This window comes from Sapajus apella, unplaced genomic scaffold (assembly GCF_009761245.1).
Source record: "Sapajus apella isolate SASKATOON/1434 unplaced genomic scaffold, GSC_monkey_1.0 scaffold42, whole genome shotgun sequence".
Taxonomy (NCBI): Eukaryota; Metazoa; Chordata; class Mammalia; order Primates; family Cebidae; genus Sapajus; species Sapajus apella.
The window spans coordinates 114,939-138,661 of record NW_022436982.1 but is presented as its reverse complement, the minus strand read 5'-3'; the positions used below and the strand labels follow the sequence as shown (position 1 = coordinate 138,661).

The 23,723-nt window shown below is 51.6% G+C and overlaps 3 protein-coding genes and 1 pseudogene across 5 annotated transcripts; 1 reads left to right on the top strand and 3 right to left on the bottom strand.

Annotated features, from left to right (window-relative positions):
- Positions 1 to 921: 921 nt before the first annotated feature.
- On the bottom strand, positions 922 to 7,849 carry DCTN3 (dynactin subunit 3). 3 transcript variants are annotated; one of them, XM_032299882.1, is made up of 7 exons: positions 7,684 to 7,843; positions 6,025 to 6,109; positions 5,238 to 5,324; positions 3,413 to 3,496; positions 2,085 to 2,143; positions 1,413 to 1,472; positions 922 to 1,251 (listed from the first exon to the last, which is right to left on the bottom strand). In XM_032299882.1, exons 1-7 carry the CDS (start codon positions 7,777 to 7,779, stop codon positions 1,162 to 1,164), a joined length of 561 nt encoding a protein of 186 aa, XP_032155773.1. In that variant the 5' UTR covers positions 7,780 to 7,843; the 3' UTR covers positions 922 to 1,161. The 3 variants fall into 3 exon arrangements, with proteins under 3 accessions (XP_032155773.1, XP_032155774.1, XP_032155775.1); XM_032299883.1 differs by lacking the exon at positions 1,413 to 1,472 and having other exon boundaries at positions 7,684 to 7,849; XM_032299884.1 differs by lacking the exon at positions 3,413 to 3,496 and having other exon boundaries at positions 7,684 to 7,848.
- A 510-nt stretch (positions 7,850 to 8,359) lies between these two features.
- ARID3C (AT-rich interaction domain 3C) lies at positions 8,360 to 15,487 on the bottom strand. Its single transcript, XM_032299887.1, has 7 exons — positions 14,765 to 15,487; positions 12,773 to 12,845; positions 10,858 to 11,041; positions 10,418 to 10,707; positions 9,676 to 9,858; positions 9,349 to 9,438; positions 8,360 to 8,883 (listed from the first exon to the last, which is right to left on the bottom strand). Exons 1-7 carry the CDS (start codon positions 15,077 to 15,079, stop codon positions 8,783 to 8,785), a joined length of 1,236 nt encoding a protein of 411 aa, XP_032155778.1. The 5' UTR covers positions 15,080 to 15,487; the 3' UTR covers positions 8,360 to 8,782.
- Positions 15,488 to 16,750: 1,263 nt separating this feature from the next.
- Positions 16,751 to 17,120, bottom strand: LOC116565970 (60S ribosomal protein L38). The gene has a single exon (XM_032299881.1). It carries the CDS (start codon positions 17,015 to 17,017, stop codon positions 16,805 to 16,807), a length of 213 nt encoding a protein of 70 aa, XP_032155772.1. The 5' UTR covers positions 17,018 to 17,120; the 3' UTR covers positions 16,751 to 16,804.
- Positions 17,121 to 21,712: 4,592 nt separating this feature from the next.
- On the top strand, positions 21,713 to 22,683 carry LOC116565969 (annotated as a pseudogene).
- Positions 22,684 to 23,723: the final 1,040 nt, after the last annotated feature.

The following is a 23,723-nucleotide window of genomic DNA, read 5'->3' as shown; positions in this document are numbered from 1 at the left end:
GGAGTCTGGGGGCTGAGAGGGCAGGGGTGCCTACGGAGCCTAGTATGGTGTCTGGCGTATGATCGGCGCTCAAATATTTGTTAAATGATTTGTTAAATTAACGAACCAGAGAAAAAGCAGTGGGAATGGAAAAAATTAGGTAGGGAGATGCTAGTAGGTAGGTTCAATCTCGAGTTGGCGACTGTTTGGACGGAGAAGTAGGGAATTCCGATATAGGATGACTCCCAGGTTTCAGACCAGTTTGGACATGCTGAATTTGAGGTGCCGGTGAGGTCGCGCAGGCGGGGCAGCCAGCTGGCCACTGGAAAAAGGGTCTGAAGCCAGAGCACTCCGTGAGTCCACAAGGGGGCAGCAAACATTTGGTGGAGTGCTGTGCCAATCTGTTTCTCAATGTGCTTGCCCCAGCGCCCCTACTCTCCAACTTCCCCTCCTCAGGACCAAAGTTTCCTGCATCCAAACCTTTTAGGCTGCCCTTCTCGGCGGGTGGTACCAGGTAGGCTCCCAAGAGAGAAATTTAAAGGCTCTTCTCTGCTTTTGCACATGCTGCTCCCTTGGTTCCGAAAGTCCCTGCACATCACCTACAAGGTCCCTTCAGTCCCTTTTTCTTTTGTGCCCACCTGATAGGACTGCCCCTTTCCTTTACTGTCTATCCCGCTAGCTACTGCAGGGCAGGGATTAGGTTATCCCCATCCACTCCCATCATCTGACATTTGGTAGTCTCTTCTTAGTAAATGTGGGTTAAATGGATATATAAAGGAATATCCCATTCACATAATCAAATGAGAGCCTTCATCTTGAGAGTGGTACACCTGCCAGAAAGCCAGACCAGGATGAGTTTACTTCCCAGTCCAACCATTAGGCGGGCTGACAGCTCTGCCCCTCCCCCAACCCCCAACCTAAACCAGGAAGCCAGCACACTCCTCCAGTCATCTCTATGGTTTATTGTCACCGGAATAAGAACACTCATGGGGGGGAGGGTGGGTGTTTCAAATTGCAGACCTCAGGTAACCTGATCTCTAACTTTAGAGCCCCACCTGAGTACAGAGAGGTGGGCCTCGAATCCAATAAATACAAAGCTTCCTTTGCCTTATAACAAAGGCGGGTTGGCACAGGGCCCTGGAGCCTGACTGCCCAGGCCCACCCTGGGATGGGGAGCAGCTGTCACTCCTCTGCTGGCTTCACTTGTTTGGTGGCCTCTAGCTGGCAAAGTAGTTCATCCCACTGCACGAATTGCTTGGAGAGAAGCATTGTCTGGTTGTAGGTCAAGGTGAGAATAGGAGTGAGGAAGTGCATGGAAAGTGGGGAGCAGGCAAATACAGGTGGGTGGGATGGGATGAGAGAGAGCTAGAGGTGGGACAAAACGACAGGGCTTGGGGACAACACCCAAGGTCCTAGTTAAGCAGAAAGGATACAGTCTTATTGTATTCCTCCAGGAGAGCCTTGGACTCCTCAGTGATCTCCACACACTGGTCCTGTAGGGCCAAAGTGTAGCATAGAAAGGAGCTTGGCAAAGCCCTTATCTTACAATACACTTCCTGCCTCATCAGGGACTCCCACTCCTCATAGAGCCTAAAAAAGATGATGCTGAATCCCAAAGCCAAAGGAACAAATGGCTATGGGAGAACTTTCAGGCTCCAGGATAGGTGCCCTAACAGCAGTCCAAAGACTGACTGAAAAGGGAGTGGCCATACATTAAGTAAACGTTCCCCATAGTGTATGTCTCCTCTTCTCCTGCCTTTATTTTTGAACTCTCTATGAACTTTACACTAGGGCCTGGGAATGGTGAAAAAAGAGCTCCTCCACTCATAGTCAAGGACAGACCATCCCCAGGAATTCTTGGGTACCTCCCAGCCTCAACCTTATGGTGTCTCAGTAAAGCCCTGCTCTGGGAGACAGAAGGTTTGGACATGAACCTAGGCAAGTCCCTTTACCTCACTGGGGCATATGGAAGATAAAGGATAAACCCCAAAGTTTCCTCTGAGCTTACATCAGAAGGGCCTGAAGTTGCTTCCCCAGGTGGCATGAGTGGGGACAAGGGGCTGTGCCACCTCTATCTTCCCTTCTAGTCCTCTACCCTCCCATACCTGCTGCTGAATGTGGATCTGGGCCAAGCGCTGCAGGCGAGCGGCATGCTCAGGAACGGCTGTAAAACAACACACACTGCTGGATGATGCTTGTGCCCTCCCCCGGGACTGCTCAATAGTCTATTAGGTCTTTGGCAGGATTAGAGTATTGAGTGGAGAAGCTAAACAAACGCCAGACTTCATCGACCGCTGCAGCTGGAGGTGGCGGTGGGGCTCTCTGCCCACTCCAGGCTTACTCCAGGACCCACTGGGGAGGGGAAGATACATGTCCCGAGGAGAAGAAAAAACCTTGGAGTTCCCAGTGTTGTTCCCTACCCCACCCCAGTGCTATAAGCAGGACCAGGTAAATAGAGCTTTGGCTATCATGGGAACTGTCCCTTTGCTCTCAGCCCAGCGTGGCCAGGTCTGCCTGGCCTAAGAAATAGGAAGCCTAAAGATGGATGCCAGGTCCCTAAGCTGGAATCCAACACCCTGAGGCTTGGCCACCATGCTGGGCTCAAAGCTTAAGGTTGTCAGATACTCAGTGGGCAGCTGATCAGGGGTAGGGAGGGGGAGCTGGGAAAAATACCTCCAAAGACAGACAAGATGGATATCTGGATTCAATTAAAGTCACTGTCTGCTTGTCAAAGTCCAGGCCCAGAGACTGCTCTCAGCAGTGCAGCAGAAAGAATTCACATACATTCATGCACCTGGCAGAGACTCTGATAGTAAAATCTGGGTTCTGCAGCACCTTGAAGGAGAGATGCTTGGGGGTGGGTAGAAGGCAGAAGGAATCCCCAGAGTTGGGGACTCCTGAGCTTAGGCTAGTGTTCTCAGGCCCAAATTGCCTATGGTCCTAAAACTGGGCTCTCTACTCTGGTAATTTTAATCCAGTGAATGTGGCAAGTACCCCCAGGGTAAGAATAAAGATAAGGAACTGGCCAGGCACAGTAGCTCATGCCTGTAATCCCAGCACTCTGGGAGGCCGAGGTGGGTGGATCACATGGGGCCAGCAGTTCAAGACCAGCCTGGCCAACATGGTGAAACCCCATCTCTACTAAAAATAGCTGGGTCTAGTGGCACACACCTGTAATACTAGCTACTTGGGAGGCTGAGGTGGGAAGTTCATTTGAACCAGGAGCCAGAGGTTGCGGTGAGCCAAGATTGTGCTGCTGCACTCCAGCCTGGGTGACAGAGTGAGACCGTCTCAAAAAAAAAAAAAAAAAAAAAAAAAAGATAAGGAACAGACCCAATCTGAATTCATACAACCTGAAACACAAGAAAGTCTTGCCCATCCATCCACCCACCTTCCCAACCACAGTAGTGATGCTGCAGCCCCAGAGAAATACCTTTGATGTGAGCACTGTCCAGCATGGGCACCAAGGTGTTCACCTGCTCCAGAAGCGAAACCTGGGAGAGGATAAACTGCTCCTCTAATGCAAAAATGGACAAGACAGTTGCAGTGAAGCAAATGCTACTCAGGACCTGGCAAGGGAGATGGCTAGGTCCTAGAGTTTTCGGCAGTGACTCCGCCCACTGCCCTCCTCTCTAGATGCACATTTTCATTCTGCCCCCAACTTTCCTGGATGCCTCAGTTCTGACCCATTTGAGCCTAAGGAGCCTCTCAATTACTCCATATCCTACCTTTCTCCAAGGTTTAACTTCAAGGCCTCTTGTTCTAGTCTCCTATCAACAAACTCGGGGAATACCTTCTAGACTATAGGATACAAAGTACTTCAGACTTGGATCCCCACACCCAGAGGTCCCTGGGAAGATCTAAAAAAGGAGATATGTGGCAGACTACACCAGGCAGGTTCTGTTCAGTGGCTTTCAGAGGCATAGACAATTATATGCCAAAGGAGAGCTGGGACAGTAATGGGAGAGTCCAGTGAGGAAAGCAGGATCTGGGCTAGGCCCTGTATGTGCAGGGGGTTTCAATGCACTGAAATCCATAGAGTGGGAAAGGTATTCAAGAGGGAGGACTGTTATGTGCAAATGCTTAGAGGCAGGAATGCTTGTCAATTAGTAGAGGAGAAAGAATTCAATTAGCTGAACTGGAGCAGGGAGAGCACAGGAAACAGAGTTGGATGGGAGGGTAGACCTGGCAGACTGGAAGGCTTTGAATGGCAGACTATGGAATTAGGGCTTTATCCTAGCAAGGCAGGAGATTCCAAAGTAGGCCAAGTGACATGTTGGAAACATGTTTTTGTGACAGACTGAACCACCCGCAGGAAGGGAAAGATTAGGGTTAAGAGTATGATTTAGGAGACTGTGCAACTGTTCATGTGGCAGTGGATGCATAGTTCCTGAGGCAGTGCCACAGGGAGGCATGAAGAGGCTGGACTCAAGAGTTGGTGCAGTAGAAGATCTGTACTTGGTGCTTAAGCCATGGCAATTGATCAAGAGCCTTTTGGGAACTCTGACAGCCCTCTTAGCAGGAGCTGCCCAACCTTATCCAGTCCTCACTGCTGCATTACACTGATCAGTCTTCTGGGAGACTGATCTCACATTTGGGTTATAAGCTCAGGTCCCTGAAGCAGGAGGGACTCTGTCTCCCCTAGCATGGGCTGTGCCCATGAGGGCAAGGACTTTCTGGTTCACGACCGTATGCTTCCTCACCTAGGATAGAACCTGGATCAGAGTAGATGGTCATTCATTATACATCTTTTGGATGAATAATGAAGCTCAGAAAACCCTAGCTTATAGAGTGGCTGACTGATAGCAGACATTGCTAAGGCAATAGTTCCTGCCTAGAACTCTGAAATTGCAGCGCTTTCTCACATGAAAGAAAGATGTTGAAACTCATGCCAATATTATCTCTTTTCTTTCCTGGCAATGCTCTCTGCCCCTACCCTTTCCTAGAAGCTCATCTGTCTAGTGAGCAAAAGTGAGGAAGGTTCTGAAGGAAAATCCAAGAGGCAGGCTAGTGATAGAACATTGGACTAGCTCCCACTGTGGCTGACACCATGGCCTGCAGCTGGTGCAGAGGTATACTGTACTCAATGTCTACTAGAGGATCTGTAGGATTCTCAACCCAGAACCAGGCCACAATTCCAGAGAGCAGCATCCAGGAGTTGTATCCATCAGAAGACTGGATGGGGAGGCCATCTCTGTGCTTAACCTACCCAATGACCCACATCTTCAGATGCAGGTACACATATAGCCCAGCATTACCTGCTAAGATGAATTGCAGCTTAGAGGCATCAGGTATGGCAATGCGGTCGATGTACTCAGGATCCAGGTACTTGATCATATCTTCAACTAGAAAAGTAGCGAGATGGAAAATGGAATAGGGTTGGGGAGTAGAGCTGTCTTATGAAGGATAGTTGTCAAGTGGTCAGCCTTGAGGAGAGCCTTCAATGAGGAGCTGATACCCAACAGTGCTGCATGAGCAGGGCTCCACCAGGCTCCCTAGCCCCACTTCCCTATCTCTCCACTCTCTTCTCTTGAGGTCTTTTCTGACCTCAAGCTTCAGAGCTGAAAACAATTGCCACCAACACTCTGGGCCCTCAGCATTCTCACTGACCTATCCTCACCAAGGGTAGAAGGCCTATTTTCTCCTAGATGCCACCAAGACAAGTCAGAGCTTTGTCTAATTTCTAGTTACTAAGCAGGTTACTAGCTCTGACATAACCAGGCTCTCAGCGTCTAATTTGTTTCCTGCCTCTTAACCTTGTCTGGGAAATCCCATACCCTGTTTACCCTCCTTCACCAAGAAAAGCTTTCAGGCAGAGCACTTTTTTCATAACTAAGAACACTGTCATGGGCTTGAGGTTTATCCACAAGGTAGAAAAGCACACTTCAATTTACCAATTGAATTGGGTGCAGGTAAATGTCCCCATAATCTTTCTATCCCCAAAGGGCTATTCCAGTGACCTATTGAACTGAAGGGGTAGGGCCAGGTCCCAGGAAGCCTAGAGATGGGATGTTGGGCAGGTAGGCATATCAGGGAAGCACTTACTCTTTTTGTACAGAATCTTCACCCTTTCCCTCTTGCTGGCAATGTTCCCCAAAGCCACCTGTACCTTGACCAGGCCGTCAGCCACCTGTAAGGGAAATGGCAGTTAACTGCAAGATATACTGCCTGGCTCAAGGCTTGGAAGAGGTAAAGAACCCTTTTTCTCCCAGATTCTCTAGGTTGGCCTCCCTTTTCTAATACTAAAGGAAGTGCAGCCCCACCTTCTAGGAATCCTTAAAGTGGAGAGAGAGAGTCATGTACTCCTTGGGGAGATTCAAATATGGGAGAGATAGTGAACTATTTTAGAGTTTATGGACTATATAGTATACACAATATATTTTCTAGTTCCTAAGCCCTGGGTTTGGGCATGAGAAATGCAAGCATCCTCATTCAAGCCTTCATGACCTCTAGACTGGCTGGCCTACCTCTAGCCCTATCCCCTCCAAAATAACTTTAGTGTGGGAGATGTAAGAGTCCAAGACAACTGGGATCCCAATGATGGTGCAATCACTGAATTAGGGAATACAGAGGAGAACTGGGTTAGGGGAGAGGAAGAGTACAGTTAAGAACCTACTAATTGAATTTGAGATGCCTGTTGGATATCCAAGTGGAAAAAAATCCAGTAGATAACTGGACATACAAGTCTTGTTCTCAGAACAGAAATCTGGACCAGAGATATACATTTGAGACATATTGACATGCAAATAGTAATTGACACCATGAAGGTGAGTGAGCCTACCTAAAGTTTAGGGGAAGAATGTAAGGAATCCCAATATTAAAGGGTCAAATGGAGGAGACTAAGGAAGTGACTGCACTCACCCAGTCTTTAGGGCAGAGGGTGAGGAATGTGAGTAGGGAGGCAAATAACTCTGAGAAGCAGCAGTGAGAGGTAGAAGGCAAACCAGGAGGGTGAGCGTCAAAGATCCCAAAGGAAGAGAATGTTTGGGAAGTTAGTTCTGAAATGGGAGCAGTCTGCTACTGGCAACTAATTCCTCCTTTCCCGTACAAACAGACATCATTACCTTGGATGCACTTAGCTCCAGGATATGCCTGACACGTCATCAGAAGGTCTTTAGTAAAAGGTCTTCCCACAGTGGAAATGGGAGGAGAGGGCACTTGAGCTTCATAATTGTCAAAATTCCGCCACTAGTATAAAGTAGTGCTAGTCCACATCTGAATACCTAGTACCCGTTCCTTCCTAATCCTGGCTCTTTCAGACCTCACCTCTCACCCTTTGGACTTTTCCTTATGCACCTCTGCTCTGTCTCCTCAGGGGTCCCATGGACCTCTTCCTGCACAATTCATTTAGCAATTAATTACGAAGGGCTCCATGACAGGCTTTCCTATCATAGACTTCAGCTCTTATTGAAACTGTCATTAGTCAGCTTCTCGAGTGTGTCAGGTCTCCCCGACTAGCCCGCGAGGGCAAGGGCGGAGTTTTAGTCAGAGTAGGTACTGAGCCCACTCTCAGGCTTAACCAGCCGCAGAGCCCCCTATGAGAATGGACCCCCGAGGGTCCAATCGGCTCTGGAAGGTCCCTGACTTGTTATTTCAAAGGCTGGGCTGCGGAGAACAGGACTGGTGCGGTTGCATCCCGAAGGCCGGGACAGTGGACCGCCAGTGCTCTGCTCCAGAAAGGGACTACCGGACCAGACTACTCACCTTCCGCGAGCCGCGCGCCCCGCCCGGCCCATACACCCAGTGCTCCATTTCTTCCACTCGGGCTTGTAACCGCTGCACGTCAGTGAGAGCCGCCATCGCTACTACCGACCCACCTCAGCCGGGAAACAGCCAGAGGGCGGGACGTCCGTCCAAATAAGAAGGCTAGCCAATCCGAGTGCACGAGCTTCCCTTTATGCAGGAAGTGACGCTATGATTCAGTCCTTCAGTGCCGGAAGTTGCTGCTTAGAGCTGTCAAAAGCTGATTACCTTGGCGACGGCTCTGTCCCAGCCCTCACCTGGCTTCCAACGCCTGGTTGTCAAGACAACCTTTGCTTTTCGGGTGCCAAAGATCTTTCCCTACGCTATTCCCTGAGTTTGCACGTGTAAATACACTTACTATTCCAGGACAGGTCCATTCCCGTAGATAACATCATTAGGAGGCTCTGTGAGTTACCATAAACTTTTGGAGTCTTCTAAGGTTCAATTGATTAAATGACTTGCCCAAGGCCACCCCGCACGATCGTGACAGATTGGGAATTGAACTCAGGCTGTCTGATTCATGAGATGGAGCTCTTCTATTCTCATGGAACTTTGCTATTCTGCCTTCCCCTCTGAAAGCCCCTGGCCCAAGGCAGCCTATGTACCATGTAATTCCTCCCCACCTCCCATACCCAAACAAGAAAGGAGGCATCAGAGAGGGAGGGATCGCAGCTTTATTGTCTAGGCGTGACCTGAGGGATGTCTCTTTCACAATACCCCAACCCAACCTTTCACTTGGTTCCTGAAGAGAAGCACGGCCTATTCAAAGGGGTAGGGTCCTAGAGATGGCATTGATAGAGGGGACACATGAGGAGATGATGGGGGTTACTGGAGGAAGAACTCTTTGGTAAATACTGCTGGAATTGGCCAGGGAGGAAGTGCCCTCCCTTTTCAATGAGGTAGGTGTAATATCAAAAGAAACTTTGGTTTTAAGTCCACATGGCATGGGAGGTGTGGTTCCCTTCCAGGGCTGGGTCCCAGAGTGGGCAGCCTGAAAGAATCAAAGCAGGGGGTCTCCTCCCCTCTCAGCAATGGGGCTGGGTGTTTCAAGTTGGACCTCTCAGGGCAAGGTGCTGGAAGGGGGCCCTGTGGAGGGTGGGGGTGCAGGGTTGGTTGGACCCTGGGAAGCTGGCACAGGCTGGCGGCGGGCAAAGAGGACACCTGGCAAAGGGGTGAGAAGATGGTAGAGGGCAAAAACAAGCAGGAGGGGGTAGGATATGGAAACAGAAGAGGGGAATGGAAGTAAGTGTTCTGGTTGCTAGAACACTACTACACACGTATCCCTGCCACAAACCAATGAGGACAAGTTCCTTCGGTCAGTGAAAGACTCCATTGCTAATGTAGATACCCTCAAACAGGTAAACAAGGAATATTTACACTGATACATAGGCCCATGACAAGGCAGACATCCCCTGGTACCCATGCCAGAGAGCTCATGCCTTGGATCCCATGCCATGTGGACACCCCCTTTAACTCATGCCAGTCTAGCAATCCCCTGAATCCTATGTTACCCATGCAAGTTTAGATATCCCTGAACCTCATGCTAGTAGAGGAAGTCTAAAATCCCCATGCCAGCCTAAATGCCCCTGACCCCATGCCACTGTAGACAGCCTGTAGTACCCATACCAGTGTAGACCACCCCGTTGATCTCTAGGGCCATGTTGATACTGCTGATGCCACTGCCTGCCAGATTAAGAGGCCCATCCAGCCGCTCTTCTGTCCAGGAGGGGGCAGGGAATCACATTTTGGAGAATCAAACTTCAGACTTATTGATAGAATTCCCCCCGCTTCATTCCTATAGTCAGCCCCCATTCCACTTCAAACCCACCCTTATACTCATACAGTTGTCTATAGAGGAATCTGTCTGCCCCGTCTCTAACGCCTGTCAGATGATGGGTCAATCCTCCCTCAGTGTACAGTCCCAAAGCCCCCTCACAAGAAGCCCCTCCTCACCCCTCAGGGGAACCTTGCCACGGGGCAGGAAGCTGGGGGGCATGCCAGATCGAGGTGGGTCCATGGGCCCCATCAGCACAGCTCTTTTCTCTGGGGGCTCCTCTGGTGCCAACTTCTCCCGTGTTGGTCCCAACGCCAGGCCCACAGGCAGTGCCAGGCGAGGGGCTGGAATTCCATTCTCCTCTAGAAGAACATGTTATTCAGCTCCCCTGGTCAAACCAACCCATCTCTGCATTTGCTTTTCCCCCAGGCCTGGGACCAAAAGAGGTACACTCAAGCTTATGCACCAATCTCTCATTATTTGATCTTCCCACCCACAGCCTCAGCCTGGAAGCACTGAAGCGTTTCTCTAGAGCCCAAAGGACCAATGCACATGTCTAGAGAATTTGGAAGATTGTTTTTAGTTGTTGGTTATTGAATAATTCAGATCGCAAGAGGCACAAACTATATCCAAATAGGAGCACTGGGTGGACAGGTGTGGAACGGAGATGCTGTGATTAAAGGACCTTTTCCTGAACTTCAGCCCCCACACCTCAGTTACCCTACCCCACAGTTCTCATTTGACCCCAAACCTCAGGACCCCTAAACCTGTGAGCCCCAAACCTCAGAGGCACGTCAGACCTTACTGCTCCCATAGCTCAATGCCTCCTAGACCTCAGTCCCCACACTGTAATGGTTCCCATATCTTAGCTCCCACCTAAACCTCAGAGACCCCTAAACCTCCACCGTTCTCCCCTCGCACCTTTCTTAATAGGGCATGGACTCAACTGAGCGCAGGCATGCGCTGGCAGGCCGGAGGCGGAACCCTGGACCGGGCCAGGGCTGGACGCGGTCGCCGGAGGGGCGGGGCCAGGACCCACTGGTGGACCCTGAGCGCCCCGAGAGGGTAGTCCTGCCAAGCCGAAGAGAGGGGTAGCGGTGTAAGCATGGCGACGGCCCTCGCGCCGATTGCTGTCTATGGCGGCCTGGAGCTCCCCTGGCGAGCTGAGAGCTCGAGTCTCGCACTCGTACGGATACAGGTACTTCATGTACCTAGGGGCGGACAGCGGGCGGTGAGTGTGTGGGAGGCTCGACCCAGTTGGTCAAGTTCCACACCCCGACTCCCGCCGGGACCCTCCCCGCCCCGCCTTAGCCCGACCCCGCGCCCCCTTCCCTTCCTTCCGCTCGCGCCCTGGGCCTCACTGGGTGCGTAGAGTGAAGGCGGCCGAGGTGATGGTGGTGGGTAGGCTGAGGCCGCGCGTGACCTCCCGCCACACTTTGCGGTTGATGACTTCCACCAGGCCGCCCTTGGCAGTCACCAGGCGAAACAGAGCGTATAAGTCCAGCACCTGCTTCGCCATGATGGGCACGCGGTTCACTGGCGTCCCTGGTGGGGAGTGGGCTGCCGTCAGGACACTGAGACTAAGACCCTGCCTGCGGCATCCCCGGGGACTAATACAGGGCGGGAGTCCCGGGGGGCTGGGGCGGCGGGAAAGAGGGAGACTCGGGGGAATAGGATTACAGGCGGAGCCCACCGAGCTCCAGGGCCTCTTTTTTAGCAGGAAGGACAGGAGGCTAGACCAGGAGTGGGCAAAATTCTGTAAAAGGCCAAATGGCTAAGTGATCTCTGTCACAACTACTCAACACTGTCATTGTAGCCCGAAGGCGGCCATGGAGAATACTTAAAGGAATGGGCGCGGCTGTGTTCCAATAATATACTCTGAAATTCGAATTTCACCAGTCTGGCAATGTTATTTGTCTTTTAATTTTGTCCCCCAACTATTTAAACAAGTAAAAACCATTCTTATATTGCAGGCAGCTGAGTTTGGCGTGCAAACTTTAGTTTGCTGTCCCCTGGGGTAGATCGTAGGAAGGACTTCCGGATAGTGCTGAAGAGCCAGCCACCCCTAAGCAGCAGCCCCCGAGTAGCTGCCCAAGGCTGGGGTATGACGGGAGAGAAGAATCAGCTCCCGCCTCCGCCCGCCGACTCCGCAGCCCGCGCCGCCCCCGCCGTCCAGTCCTGACAAAGGGGCCTGTCTGCGCTGAGCGATGGGCCCCAGTTAATTCCTTACCGATCCCGTCCCCTTCCGCCGCGCCTTTGGACCCGAACAATTAGCTGCGGCCTGATTAATGGCGGAAAATTATCGGCCCCACGGGACCCCCTCCCCTGCAGCTGGAGCGGTGGGAGGCAGGGACCGAAGGGAGGCAGAGTTAGTGGGGAGGGGCGGGCAGGCAGTGCTGGGATCGGTTCACACTCGCTACCCCAGTGGAGGGGAGGCTTCGAGGAAGGGTCAGAGAAGGGGGGACACTGGAACTAGAATGGGCCTCCCTGGGAAGCAAAAGGACTTAGGGCCCAACTGAGGGTCCCAGGGAAGAAGGGACCCGAAAGGGGTGCTGGGGCTGGAGTGAGGGCGGGGGGGGGGGGGGCGGCAAGTGGGCCAGCAGCTGCACTAAAGTGGGGGGGCGGGCAGTGCAGCCAGTTAATTAGCGGCTTATCAGGCTGCGCTCTGAGTGAGTTAATTAGCTTTGTAGAGAGAGATAATGAGTCAGTGTTCGGTCCCATGAATCTGGGGAGAAGCTGAAGTGATGGACTGCCGCCCACCCTGATGTCCTCCTGGACCCTTCTTGCCTTCTCCAGCTCTGACATTCCTGGAAACGAATTTCTCTCCTCCTCCACAAGCTCAACTCATATAGTCCCAGCCCACCCCTTGGGAAGTCCTTCCTTCAGTCTAATCCTAGTCCTTCCTGCTGGACAGCACACGAGGTGTCCCCTGCCTGAATCAAGGGAAAACAGGAAAGACATGGCTGGAGGAAGGACCCTGGACAGAGAACCAAGGCATTCTCAGCTCTCCAGTTCTGGCTCCCACCCCAGGCCAGCCTCCCATCAGTTCCTCCTCCCACCCTCCCAATTGATCCCACACTCATTAACCTGCCAGTGGGCTGGCCACTAATTAATCCTGGGTGGAGGAGGGGGGCAGGGTCAGAGGTTAAAGACGCTATTGAGGGCAAAGGACAGGTGCTGCCAAGCTCAGGCCTCTGCAGGGAGAACTCAACTGGGTTTCCTCAAACCTGGTAAGGGGGCAATTCCAGGGCCCTTCCCCTACGTCATGCCACTCACCCCTCTTTTGCATGAAGCTAAACAGGTCATCCAGAAATTCCTTCCTCTTGGGGTCTGCATCGAGCTCATACAGCTGGGGAAGGATTGGGGTCATTCTACAGCTCTATTGATCCCCCCTCCCTCCCTGGACCCCAATTCAGGTTGTACCCTGAACAAGGGCCCCTAGCTGAAGAAGTCAGTAGGCTCTCAATGTGGACTCCCTGGCATTAGCATTAGGCTCTCTTCCCCCTAAGGGCAGGTAGAGGTGCCTTTTTCTAATACATGCAGAGACTGGCACTGGTAGCGGTGCCCTGGGCAGTTCAGACCACCCATCTTGGGAATAAGGGAAGAGAGGAACAGGATGGAGCTTGGAGGCTCAGCCTGCCCTCTGGGGCTCAGTTTTCCCCCACCCTCATGGGACATTTAGAGCCCCAGGAAGGAAGCTAGGCTGGGGTTGCATTCCGTACTGAGGAGATAAACATATATCTGATGCTCTCATTCATTCATTTAAGAACTTCATGCTGTTCACATCCCTGTATGCCAGGGCTGGGGGTGGGTGGAGGGCAGAGATTCTTCTAACACACCCCTCAGGCAGGGTGATGCTCAGAAGCTCCTAGGTTGACACCCAGGGCCCCTCAGCTCATCTTCTGGTCTGTCACCTTTCAGAGGCAGTTACCCTGCCTACTACAGAAGCTGCTATAGAGGCAATGGCCCTGTACCACCTAGGACCTGTGGGGTCAGAGTTTGAAGGATCCACAGGCCATCTCAACTCCTCCCAGTCATCTGGCGCCCCACCTCCTGTGTCAGCTCCCAAATACCAGCCAAGGGAACCATCCCTAGAGTCATTGACCCAGAGTAACAGTCCTTGAGTAACACCTATAGATAATATTCCATCACTCCATCCCCATAAGAATCCTCAGAGTAAAAAACAAACAGAATACCCATGAGTAATAAACCCCAGATCTGCCTTTAGAGCCACATTCCCACAAAAACTGAGCCCTAAGTCTTAGATGGATACTCACATATAATACATACACTCTTCAAGTAGTAACTCCTAGAATTATACCTATGAGAAACAGTGTCTAGTGCCCTATCTCCAGAACAGAGCCCTGAGTAAAACTCTCAGTTTTACGCTAATGCCAGAGTACTAGTCACAGGTTAATGCTTTTGGAATATACTCAGACCAACAGCCTACAAGTTAACATCACCAGAATAGCATACCTGGGGTCATAGCCCTGTGTAATACCTTCATAGCGACAGCCTTGAGTAGTGTCCTTAGAATGACACCCAGAGGGTTCTCCAGGGAGAAAGAACCTCAGATTAAGGCCCTGTGAGTGAAGTCTTGTCATTCTGAGTTGCAGAGGAGCCCTTTAGTCGCACTGCAGCTAAGTGACCATCACGGGCTGGGAACTATTGTCCATGGAACTCAGGCCCAGAAGGTTTGCATGTGGCCAGGGTAAGGGGGATGTAACAGGAAAGAGAGGAGGGGTGTGTCAGCCTGCCAAGGCAGTGACAACCTCCATTCTATTTCCAAAGACAGAGGAAGCAACTGGGAACCCCCACTCGTCACTGGAATATGACCTTGTGACTTGATGTGTGAGAAGATGGGTAGGGTGATGCTAGCATTGGAATCACCAGCCCCCAGACTGCCCTCCCTCAAAGGTTCCTACACCTGGCTGGGCATGGTGGCTTATGCCTGTAATCTCAGCACTTTGGGAAGCTGAGGTGGGAGGATCACTTGAGCTCAGGAGTTCAAGACCAGCCTGGGCAACACAAGGAGACCCTGTCTTTATAAAAGAAAATTTTAAAATTTAGCCAGGCATCTGTCTTTCCCTTCCTGTCACTATCCTCCAGTTTTCCCTCTGTCTTTCTCTAGGTCTCTGTGTCTCTGTGTCTCTTTTCATCTTGCAGAGGGTGGTGCTGTGGGTGGGTGGGCTGCTAATCACCTGGCTCTGCTTTTGCCAGAAGAGGGAGATAGGGGAGAGGGCTTGACATCAAGGGGGTCGGTCCTACCTGCTTGAATTGTTCCTCGTAGGTCCACTCGTGAGGATAGAGTCCAGGGGGCTGGCTAGAAGGTGAGCTGGGCCCCTGGGCCCCTGGACGGCTCTCCTCAGCTGCCTCCTCCTCTGCTCCGGCTTCCTCTCCCTCCTCATCTTCTTCCACATCTTCCTCTTCCTCAGCCCCAGCCTCCCCCAAGGCCCCCTCAGGGGCCTGTAGGGTCCGATGGTCAGGCAGGGGAGGTCGGGGTGGCAGCAGCGGGCGTGGAGGTGCCAATGGCCCCACCCCCTGGGCCAGTCGAGCTGCCTGCTGCCTCTGCAGGGCTTCCATGACAGCTTCCAGGCGCAGTCCCCCAGCTGAGGGGGGCCCTGGTACCAGGCGGGACCCCGAGGAAAGGGCCGCCTGTGTGGGAGGGAATTATGGATGCTGGGCCCTGCTGGCCCTATAGTCCCCAACACAAGGGGAGGTGGTCATAGATTCAGGGAAGTGCAGGGGTCACAAGGAAAGAGGCAGAAATATAGCTTTCCTAGAGGTGAACAGAAATAGGACCAGACACAGGGAATCAGAAATGGCCATTGACTGAGGACTGGGAGACTGAGCAGATCAGAGAGGGTGACAGGGACCAAGAGATATCAGAAATGTCGGAGGGAGGGAGAGAGAAAGAAAAGAAAGGGAGATGTCTGACAGAGACAATGACAGGGATATGTGGAAATAGAGATGGAAAAAGGGTGACAAGGAGAGACAGAAGTGGGGTGACACAGAGACTTGAGAGGGACCAAGATGGAGAGAGGCAGAGATATCAGGCAGAGACAGGGTAGAGAGACAGAGGTGGAGAGAGATTGGATACTGGGCAGAGAGACAGGGAGGGTAAGAGAGATAGAGGAGCGAGAGATAAATATAAAAGATCTAAGTGACAGGTAGCTCAGAGACGGACAGAGACAGAGAGACAGAGGCGGAGATAGACAAATAGTGAGACAGGGGTTGAGAGATAGGGAAAGAGCAAGATAGCAGGAAACAGAAGAGATTAGAAAGAGACAGTGAAATAGAGAGGGACCGACAGAGACAGGGACGGGAAAAACAGCCGGAGAGAGGGGCAGAGGACAGGGAGCTAGGAGTCGCGAGAATGGAGGGCGGTGGGGACGGGCACCGGACCGGACCGGCAGGAGGCTGCTGAGCCGCGACGCCCGGCTTCCTCGCTCCGGGCGCCCCGCCGCCGCACTCACCTGCCTGGCGTGGCCCGCTGTCCCTGGTGTCTCCACGGCGCTGCCTTTGCTCCGCCCGCCTCCCTGGCGGCCCTGGCCTCGACTGGGTCCCCGCGGTGCGCTCCCACAGCCCTGCGCTCCTCTGGCAGCGGTGCGCTCACTCGCCGCGCTGCTTGCGGCGACCGCGGGGGCGGGACCCGACGGGGGCGGGACCCGTCAGGGACAGGGCGGGCGGGGCGCTTGGGGAGAGGTCCCTGTGGGCTCCGCCGCTCTCAACCCCCCAACAGGTGTCTCCCACCTTCCTCCAGCCAGCTTCGGGGGGCAGGGGGCGCTGGAGAGCTGCGGGGGAGTCGTGAGAGAGTGAGGGCTCCACCGGCGCCGGACTGGGGACCAGAGCCCCGCCCAGTCTCATAAGTCGTGCCTCCGACACCCACACTCAGCACTGGGCTTCCACACACAAACAGCCGGGTCCACACACCAACACACCTTGTCACAAGTTCAGGCACACAGCTGCCCAGTCTCACACGTTCACTGACACGGTCACCACAGTGTCAATGGCCTGGGCAGGCTGCGATCAGGAGGGGAAACCCTCTGCAGGATGCTGGGGTGAGTGTGGAGGGTCTGGTCAGAATAGAAGCTTCTCCCCTTTCGGTGACCAGTCCTGCCCTGCCCACGAGCTGTCCCCAACTGCAGGCATGCTGCAGTTTGCACACATGTGTGCACATGGTGGTGACCCACGCCTATGCACTCACACACACTCAAGAGGTCTTTTTTTGCTTTTTATTTTTTAATTTTTTCATTTTTAGGATTTTTAGTATTTATTAACATACAAGTCAAATCAGTGTGTTTTGGTTCATTTCAGTTCCTTCACTGCCAAACCAGGCGGCAGGGACTGCTTCAGTTTCTCTGCCTTCTCCTTGTCAGTGATGACCAAGGTGTAAAGGTATCTGCTGCATCGAACTTTAAACTTCACATTGTCCTTATTTTTCTTGATCTTGACAGATTTGGCGTCTTTTCGTCGGGCCGTGAGCAGAAAATCCTTGATTTCCTCAATTTTCCGAGGCATGGTGACGAGACGCGCTGGGAGCGGGCGCGCACCGGGACCTTCTCACCCGCGTACCACCCTACAAACGCTCACAGCCAGCTACAGCCGGGGAAGAGGACGAAAAAGAACCTCAAGAGGTCTTTAAGCTGACTGCACACCCGCAGCAGGGTACACACATCCACAGCATGCAGGTACACAGCCATACACAGTTTTTCTCTTTTGACGTTCTATTATGGAAATTTTCTTTTTCTTTCTTTCTTTCTTTTTCTTTTTTTTTTTTTTTTTTTTTTTTTGAGACGGAGTTTTGCTCTTGTTGCCCAGGCTGGAGTGCAGTGGTGCGATCTCAGCTCACCGCAACCTCCGCCTCCTGGGTTCAGGCAATTCTCCTGCCTCAGCCTCCTGAGTAGCTGGGATTACAGGCATGCGCCACCATGCCCAGCTGATTTTTTGTATTTTTAGTAGAGACGGGGTTTCACTATGTTGACCAGGATGGTCTCTATCTCTTGACCTTGTGATCCACCCGCCTGGGCCTTCCAAAGTGCTGGGATTACAGGCGTGAGCCACCGTGCCCGGCCGTTTCTTTCTTTCTTTCTTCCTTTTTTTTTTTTTTTTGACAGAGTCTGGAGTGCAGTGGTGTGATCTGGGCTCACTGCAGCCTTGGCCTCCCAGGTTCCAATGATTCTCCTGCCTCAGCCTCAGGAATAGCTGGGATTAGCTTGGATTACAGGCACCCACTAGCAGGCCAGGCTAATTTTTGTCTTTTTAGTAGAGACAGGGTTTCACCGTTTGGCCAGGCTATCTCAGACTCCTGGCCTCAAGTGATCCACCCACCTTGGCCATCCAAAGTGCTGGGATTACAGGAGTGAGCCACCACACCCAGCCTCTAGTATGAAAATTTTCAAACATAGATGAATGAATAGTATAATGAAACAATAGTTCTCATCATAGGCTTGTTTCAACAGTGACTGGCACTTCACCCATCTTCACACACATTCTCCACCCATGTGTACCTGACTCCCACATCTGTATCTCCAGACCCCCTCAGCCCACTGCTTTGGACCCTCCCCCTAACTATTCCAAGATGCTGAAATGCTGTTCCTTATTTGGGGGTCCTGAGTAGCAGGCCTCTTAGAATTTCTGCTCTGAGCAGCCTGGACCCCACTCCCCTTGGGCATCCTCATACTTCCTGTTTCTTCCTGTGCCCAAGGGGACCACCTACCAAATGTGAGGGCCACCATGAGGTGATGTTAAGTGTGTAAGTGAACAGCAGGTGTCTGTAGGGGTGACATCTGGCATAGGTATGAAACTGTGGCACCAGAGACTGTCTCCTGACCTCACACCCAGAGGGCAGGAATCCAGACACGACCTTTTCCTCCTTCCTCCTTCTTTTTACTCTCCCAATCAGTCCACTTCTCTCAGCCTCAGCTTGTTCTGGCTCAGACCACCAGCTCTTCTGACCAGGATCCCATGGTAAGTGCCTCCTCCCTGCTCTTCCTGCCTCCAGTCGACACCCCTTCTGCACCCTCTGTGCCCAGCAGTTACCGCAGCACTAAGTCCTGGTTCTCTACAGCCCGTTCCTGGCCACGCTGAGGCTCAGCCCCATTCATATCTTCAGCTCCCCCAGTGTCCTCCACCTCAGATTTCAGACCTCTGGGCCCGTCAGAACCCTCAGCCCCCAGAAGCTCCAGTGATCCAATCACCATCAGTACTGATGCCTCCTCCCCCATAGCTTTGTTTGGGGTGATTATCCTGGGGCAAAGCCAAGCCTCTGCCTCTGTCACCCCCTCTCTGATGCTGGGAGGGGAGAATCTGAATGCGCCAGGCAGACAGACATGCCCTGAAAGTGTAGTGGAAGTCTGGAGAGCAGAGGATAGTGATCCCAGGACCCCTGCACTCTGCCTGCTCCTTTTCTCCCCACCACAGCTTCTCCTGGCTGCTCAGAGGTGCCTGGACAAAGGTAGGCGGTGAGAGTGTCTTCCTGGAAAGGTAGGAAGTGGCTTGGGGAAATTCCAATTCTGAGTGTTAGGAGATCACTTTGTGGGGTTTGGGTTGAGGGGCAATGAGCTGGGCAGTCACTCCCCAGTCCCCTAGATCAATCAAGCAAAGTTAATCCACTTTTGGGGTCTGGGTCAGGAGGGCTACAACTGGGAAGGGCTGAGGGGAAGGAATACTCCTGACTGGGACCTGGTTTATCTCTCTTCATCTGTGAGAAGAAAAGGCTGCCTCTCACACCCACAGTCCAGTCCTAAGCCTCACAGAGACAGAGACAGACCTAGACCTTCAGAGACCCATGCTTCATTCATCCAACACATTTATTATCTATTTTTTTTGCCAGGCACTGGTGGACACAGGAGCCAATAAAACAAACTCCCTATTATAATGGTATAATTCTAAGTGGGGGCAATATACAGTGTGTCCGATGGTGACAAATACCATGAAGAAAAATGTAGCTGGGTTGGGGGGAACAGAAAGGGAAGTATTAGTTACCTATTGCTGTGTAACAAATCACTCCATAATTTAGCAGCTTAAAAAAAACAAATATTTATTTTCTCACAATTCTGTAGGTCTGGATGGTTCTGAACTCATTTTCTCCTATGGTGTTGTAGTGAAAATGTTGGCCAGGGCTGCAGTCATCTGAAGGCTTGACTGGGACTTGACTACTTCCAAGATGGCTCACTTGCATGGCTATTGGCAGGGGGCCTGTTTCCCTGCAATGTTGGCCTCTCTATAGGATTGCTTGTCTGTCCTCCCAATATGGCAGTTGGTTTCCCCAAGAATGATCCAAGAAAGAAAGACTCTTTAGGTAGCAATGCTTTTTATGGCCTAGTCCTAGAAGTCACACATTGTCATTTCTGTAATGTTATTTGTTAAAGTACGTAAGTCTATCCCACTCAAAGGGGAGGGGGAGGAATTTAGGCTTTACCTCTTCAAGGACAGAGCATCAAAAATTTTTTGATGGCATTTAAAATTACCATGCAAGAGATACTATTCTGTAAGTGTCAAAGAACTCAGTGAGCAGGAATTGAAGGAGGGGAGAAAGACAGCTATGGCTACATGGGTACCTAGGGAAGAGCACTGCAGTCAGAATAGCAGGTGCAAATACCCCGGGGTAGAAGTTTGCTTGATGTGTCGGAAGAAAAGCCAGGAGGCCACTAGGTTGGAATGGGGCGCTGAAGGGGTGAATGGTTGGAATGTCTGGTCAGAGGAAATGGGCCTTGGAGTAGGCCCTTGTAAGGAGGGAAAGGATAGAACAAGATGGAAAGTCACTGGATATGTCTCAGCAGAGAGTGAAAGTCTGACTGGCTGCTGTGTGGAGAACCCTCCACACAGGATGCATACATGAGGATCAGTTAAGTGGCCATTGGTGTCTTAAACCAGGGTGAGGGCAGTGGAGGTGAGAAGACATGGTTAGAGTCTGGATATATTCTGCATATAAAAATAGTATTTGATGGCCGGGTGCGGTGGCTCAAGCCTGTAATCCCAGCACTTTGGGAGGCCGAGGCGGGTGGATCACGAGGTCAAGAGATCGAGACCATCCTGGTCAACACGGTGAAACCCCGTCTCTACTAAAACTACAAAAAATCAGCTGGGCGTGGTGGCGCATGCCTGTAATCCCAGCTACTCAGGAGGCTGAGGCGGGAGAATTGCCTGAACCCAGGAGGCGGAGGTTGCGGTGAGCCGAGATCGCGCCATTGCACTCCAGCCTGGGTAACATGAGTGAAACTCCGTCTCAAAAAAAAAAAAAAAAAATAGTATTTGATGATGGATTGGATGTGGGATGTGAGAGAATGAGACGTGTCCAAAATGTCTCTGGGCAGCTGGATAAATGGAGGTGCCCTTAATTCACACAGTAAAGGCTATAGGGTGCTGGTGGTGTGGGGTTGGGAGAATTCGGTTTGCTTTGGATATCTCAAGTCTGAGCTACCTATTAGACAACCAAGTGGAGATGTTGAGTAGAGATGAAGGCAGTAGGATTTCCAACTGTGGTGCTCAGGGAAGAAATTTGGGCTGAGACAAAAATTTAGAAGTCAAGATATATAAATGGCAAAGTCACAGAATCACCTGGGAAGGGGTGTAAATAGAGAACAGGTTTGAGGACTAAGCCCAAGGAAGTCAGAGAATGAGAAGATAAGAATCCAGCAGCTGGGGGCAGTGGCTCATGCCTGTAATCCCAGTGGTTTGGTAGGCCAAGGTGGGCAGACCACTTGAGGTCAAGTTTGGCCAACATGGTGAAACTGTCTCTACAAAAAAGAAAAAAAAAGGGAAGAATCCAGTAAAGCAGGCAATTAAGGAAGAGTAGTGTCCCAGAAGTCAAGAGTGCCTTCAGAGTGATTACCGGTATAAAATGAAAGTTGAGAACTAAGGCACAGGCTTGGATGTGTTCAAGATTCGGCTTCACGGCCGGGCGCGGTGGCTCAAGCCTGTAATCCCAGCACTTTGGGAGGCCGAGGTGGGTGGATCACGAGGTCAAGAGATCGAGACCATCCTGGCCAACATGGTGAAACCCCGTCTCTACTAAAAATACAAAAAGTTAGCTGGGCGTGGTGGTGCGTGCCTGTAATCCCAGCTACTCAGGAGGCTGAGGCAGGAGAATTGCCTGAACCCAGGAGGCGGAGGTTGCGGTGAGCCGAGATCGCGCCATTGCACTCCAGCCTGGGTAACAAGAGTGAAACTCCGCCTCAAAAAAAAAAAAAAAAAAAAAAAAAAAAGATTCGGCTCCACCTGTAACCCATAAACCACTGCCATGGCTGAGGAAGGCACTGCTGCTGGAAGTGTAATGGACATTAATATTGCTTTACAAGAGATGCTGAAGACTGCCCTCATCCACAATGGCCTAGCATGTGGAATTCGCGAAGCTGCCAAAGCCTTAGACAAACGCCAAGCCCTTCTTTGTGCGCTTGCATCCAACTGTGATGAGCCTATGTATGTCAAGTTGGTGGAGGCCCTTTGTGCTGAATACCAAATCAACTTAATTAAGGTTGATGACAAGAAACTCGGGGAATGGGCCGGCCTCTAAAACTGACAGAGAGGGGAAACCCCATAAAGTGGTTGGTTGCAGTTATGTAGTAGTTAAGGACTATGGCAAGGAGTCTCAAGCCAAGGATGTCATACAAGAGTACTTCAAATGCAAGAAATGAAGAAATCAATCTTGGTGCGCACGCGCGCGCACACACACACACACACACACACACACACACACACACACACACAAAGTGGAGAACTATGACATGACCAATGGATTTAGCAGCAGAGATTGGGAGGGTCCTGGGAACTAGTCCTTTGTGGAAGTCTGGGGGGAATAATAGGGTAAGCTGGGGCATCCCTGACAGATGTGGGCTGTGACCCTAGAGGCAGAGGTGGGTTACAGAGTGGAAGGAGTCCCCCAGGGAGGCATGGCTTTGCAACCTGGGGTCAATGGAGAGGTGCCAGCCAGGGCCTACCACGCCTGACATAGTGGTAGGGTGAAGAGTCAGTGGTAGTGAGGGTGAAGAGTCAAGGGTAGTGGCAGTGAAGGGTTGGGTTCAGGATGGCCAACTTACCTGGACTCCACAGTCACAAATTGACTTTTGATGTTGTTTCCACACGCAGTTATACCTGTAGTCTTTTGGATTTGTATTCATAGAATGTTAAAATATATAACTTTTATGACCATGTTTCTTCCATTTTGAATATACCAAGAATCCTGAGAAGCAGGGGTGACCTATGCCTTATGCTCAGAACAGGGCCAGGACGAGGGTAAGGCACGGTTGGTGTGTAGGGTACAGAAGTTAAGAAGGCAAGAGCAGGGTCTTTGGGAGTGAGTGCACTTTAGGCACCTCTCTTGCCTTACCCTAGTCCTGGCCATACCTACCTCACATACTGCCAGGTAGTGTGCCTGTCTTTCACTCTGGGAGCCCCTACATTAGTGGTGGCTCCTGCAGAAGGCAGACCACAGACTGGAGGAACTCCTGTATTTGGTGGGGGCAGACACTACTCTGGGAGCCCAGAAATAGCCAACTGAGAACTAAGCCTCTTTTAGCTAAAAAAGTGGGTGCACACTGCCACCCCATGGCCATCCAGGGGAGAATTCTTAGGACTGTTCCCAGAACTGCACTGGCAGAGGTAAGGCCAAGACATACTCCAGGTCATCCTGCCCTGAATTTCTCAAATTGTGGCATTCACAACTGTTAGAAGGGATCTTATTGAAAATGCTAATCTCTGGCAATGGAGCTCAGTAGTCTGAGCTACTGACTCAAAGAGTGTCCTAGGTGATTCTATGGCACACTCAAGTATATAGTCCCTACTAGTCAAAAGCCACCATCTTGTCAGGCACAGTGGCTCCTTCCTGTTATCCCAGCTACTCCTGATGCTGAGGGAGGATCACTTGAGGCCAGGAGTTGGAGCCCAGTCAGGGCAATATAGCAAGACCCTGTCTCTAAACAAAATTTAAAAAGCTAACCAGGTAGGCCGGGCGCGGTGGCTCAAGCCTGTAATCCCAGCACTTTGGGAGGCCGAGGCGGGTGGATCACGAGGTCAAGAGATCGAGACCATCCTGGTCAACATGGTGAAACCCCGTCTCTACTAAAAATACAAAAAATTAGCTGGGCATGGTGGCGCGTGCCTGTAATCCCAGCTACTCAGGAGACTGAGGCAGGAGAATTGCCTGAACCCAGGAGACAGAGGTTGCGGTGAGCCGAGATCGCGCCATTGCACTCCAGCCTGGGTTCAGGCAATTCTCCTGCCTCAG

What these genes read in the sequence shown, in the direction of transcription:
- LOC116565970 (XM_032299881.1), bottom strand. Translation starts at nt 17,017, where the DNA reads ATGCCTCGGAAAATTGAGGAAATCAAGGATTTTCTGCTCACGGCCCGA.
- ARID3C (XM_032299887.1), bottom strand. Translation starts at nt 15,079, where the DNA reads ATGGAAGCCCTGCAGAGGCAGCAGGCAGCTCGACTGGCCCAGGGGGTG. An exon ending in ACGAGGAACAATTCAAGCAG is followed by an intron (nt 12,846 to 14,764) that starts GTAGGACCGACC and finishes ATCCTTCCCCAG; the next exon opens with CTGTATGAGCTCGATGCAGA. An exon ending in TAGCTTCATGCAAAAGAGGG is followed by an intron (nt 11,042 to 12,772) that starts GTGAGTGGCATG and finishes ACTCCCCACCAG; the next exon opens with GGACGCCAGTGAACCGCGTG.
- DCTN3 (XM_032299882.1), bottom strand. Translation starts at nt 7,779, where the DNA reads ATGGCGGCTCTCACTGACGTGCAGCGGTTACAAGCCCGAGTGGAAGAA. An exon ending in GGGCGCGCGGCTCGCGGAAG is followed by an intron (nt 6,110 to 7,683) that starts GTGAGTAGTCTG and finishes TTTCCCTTACAG; the next exon opens with GTGGCTGACGGCCTGGTCAA. An exon ending in AGATCCACATTCAGCAGCAG is followed by an intron (nt 1,473 to 2,084) that starts GTATGGGAGGGT and finishes TTGGCCCTACAG; the next exon opens with GACCAGTGTGTGGAGATCAC.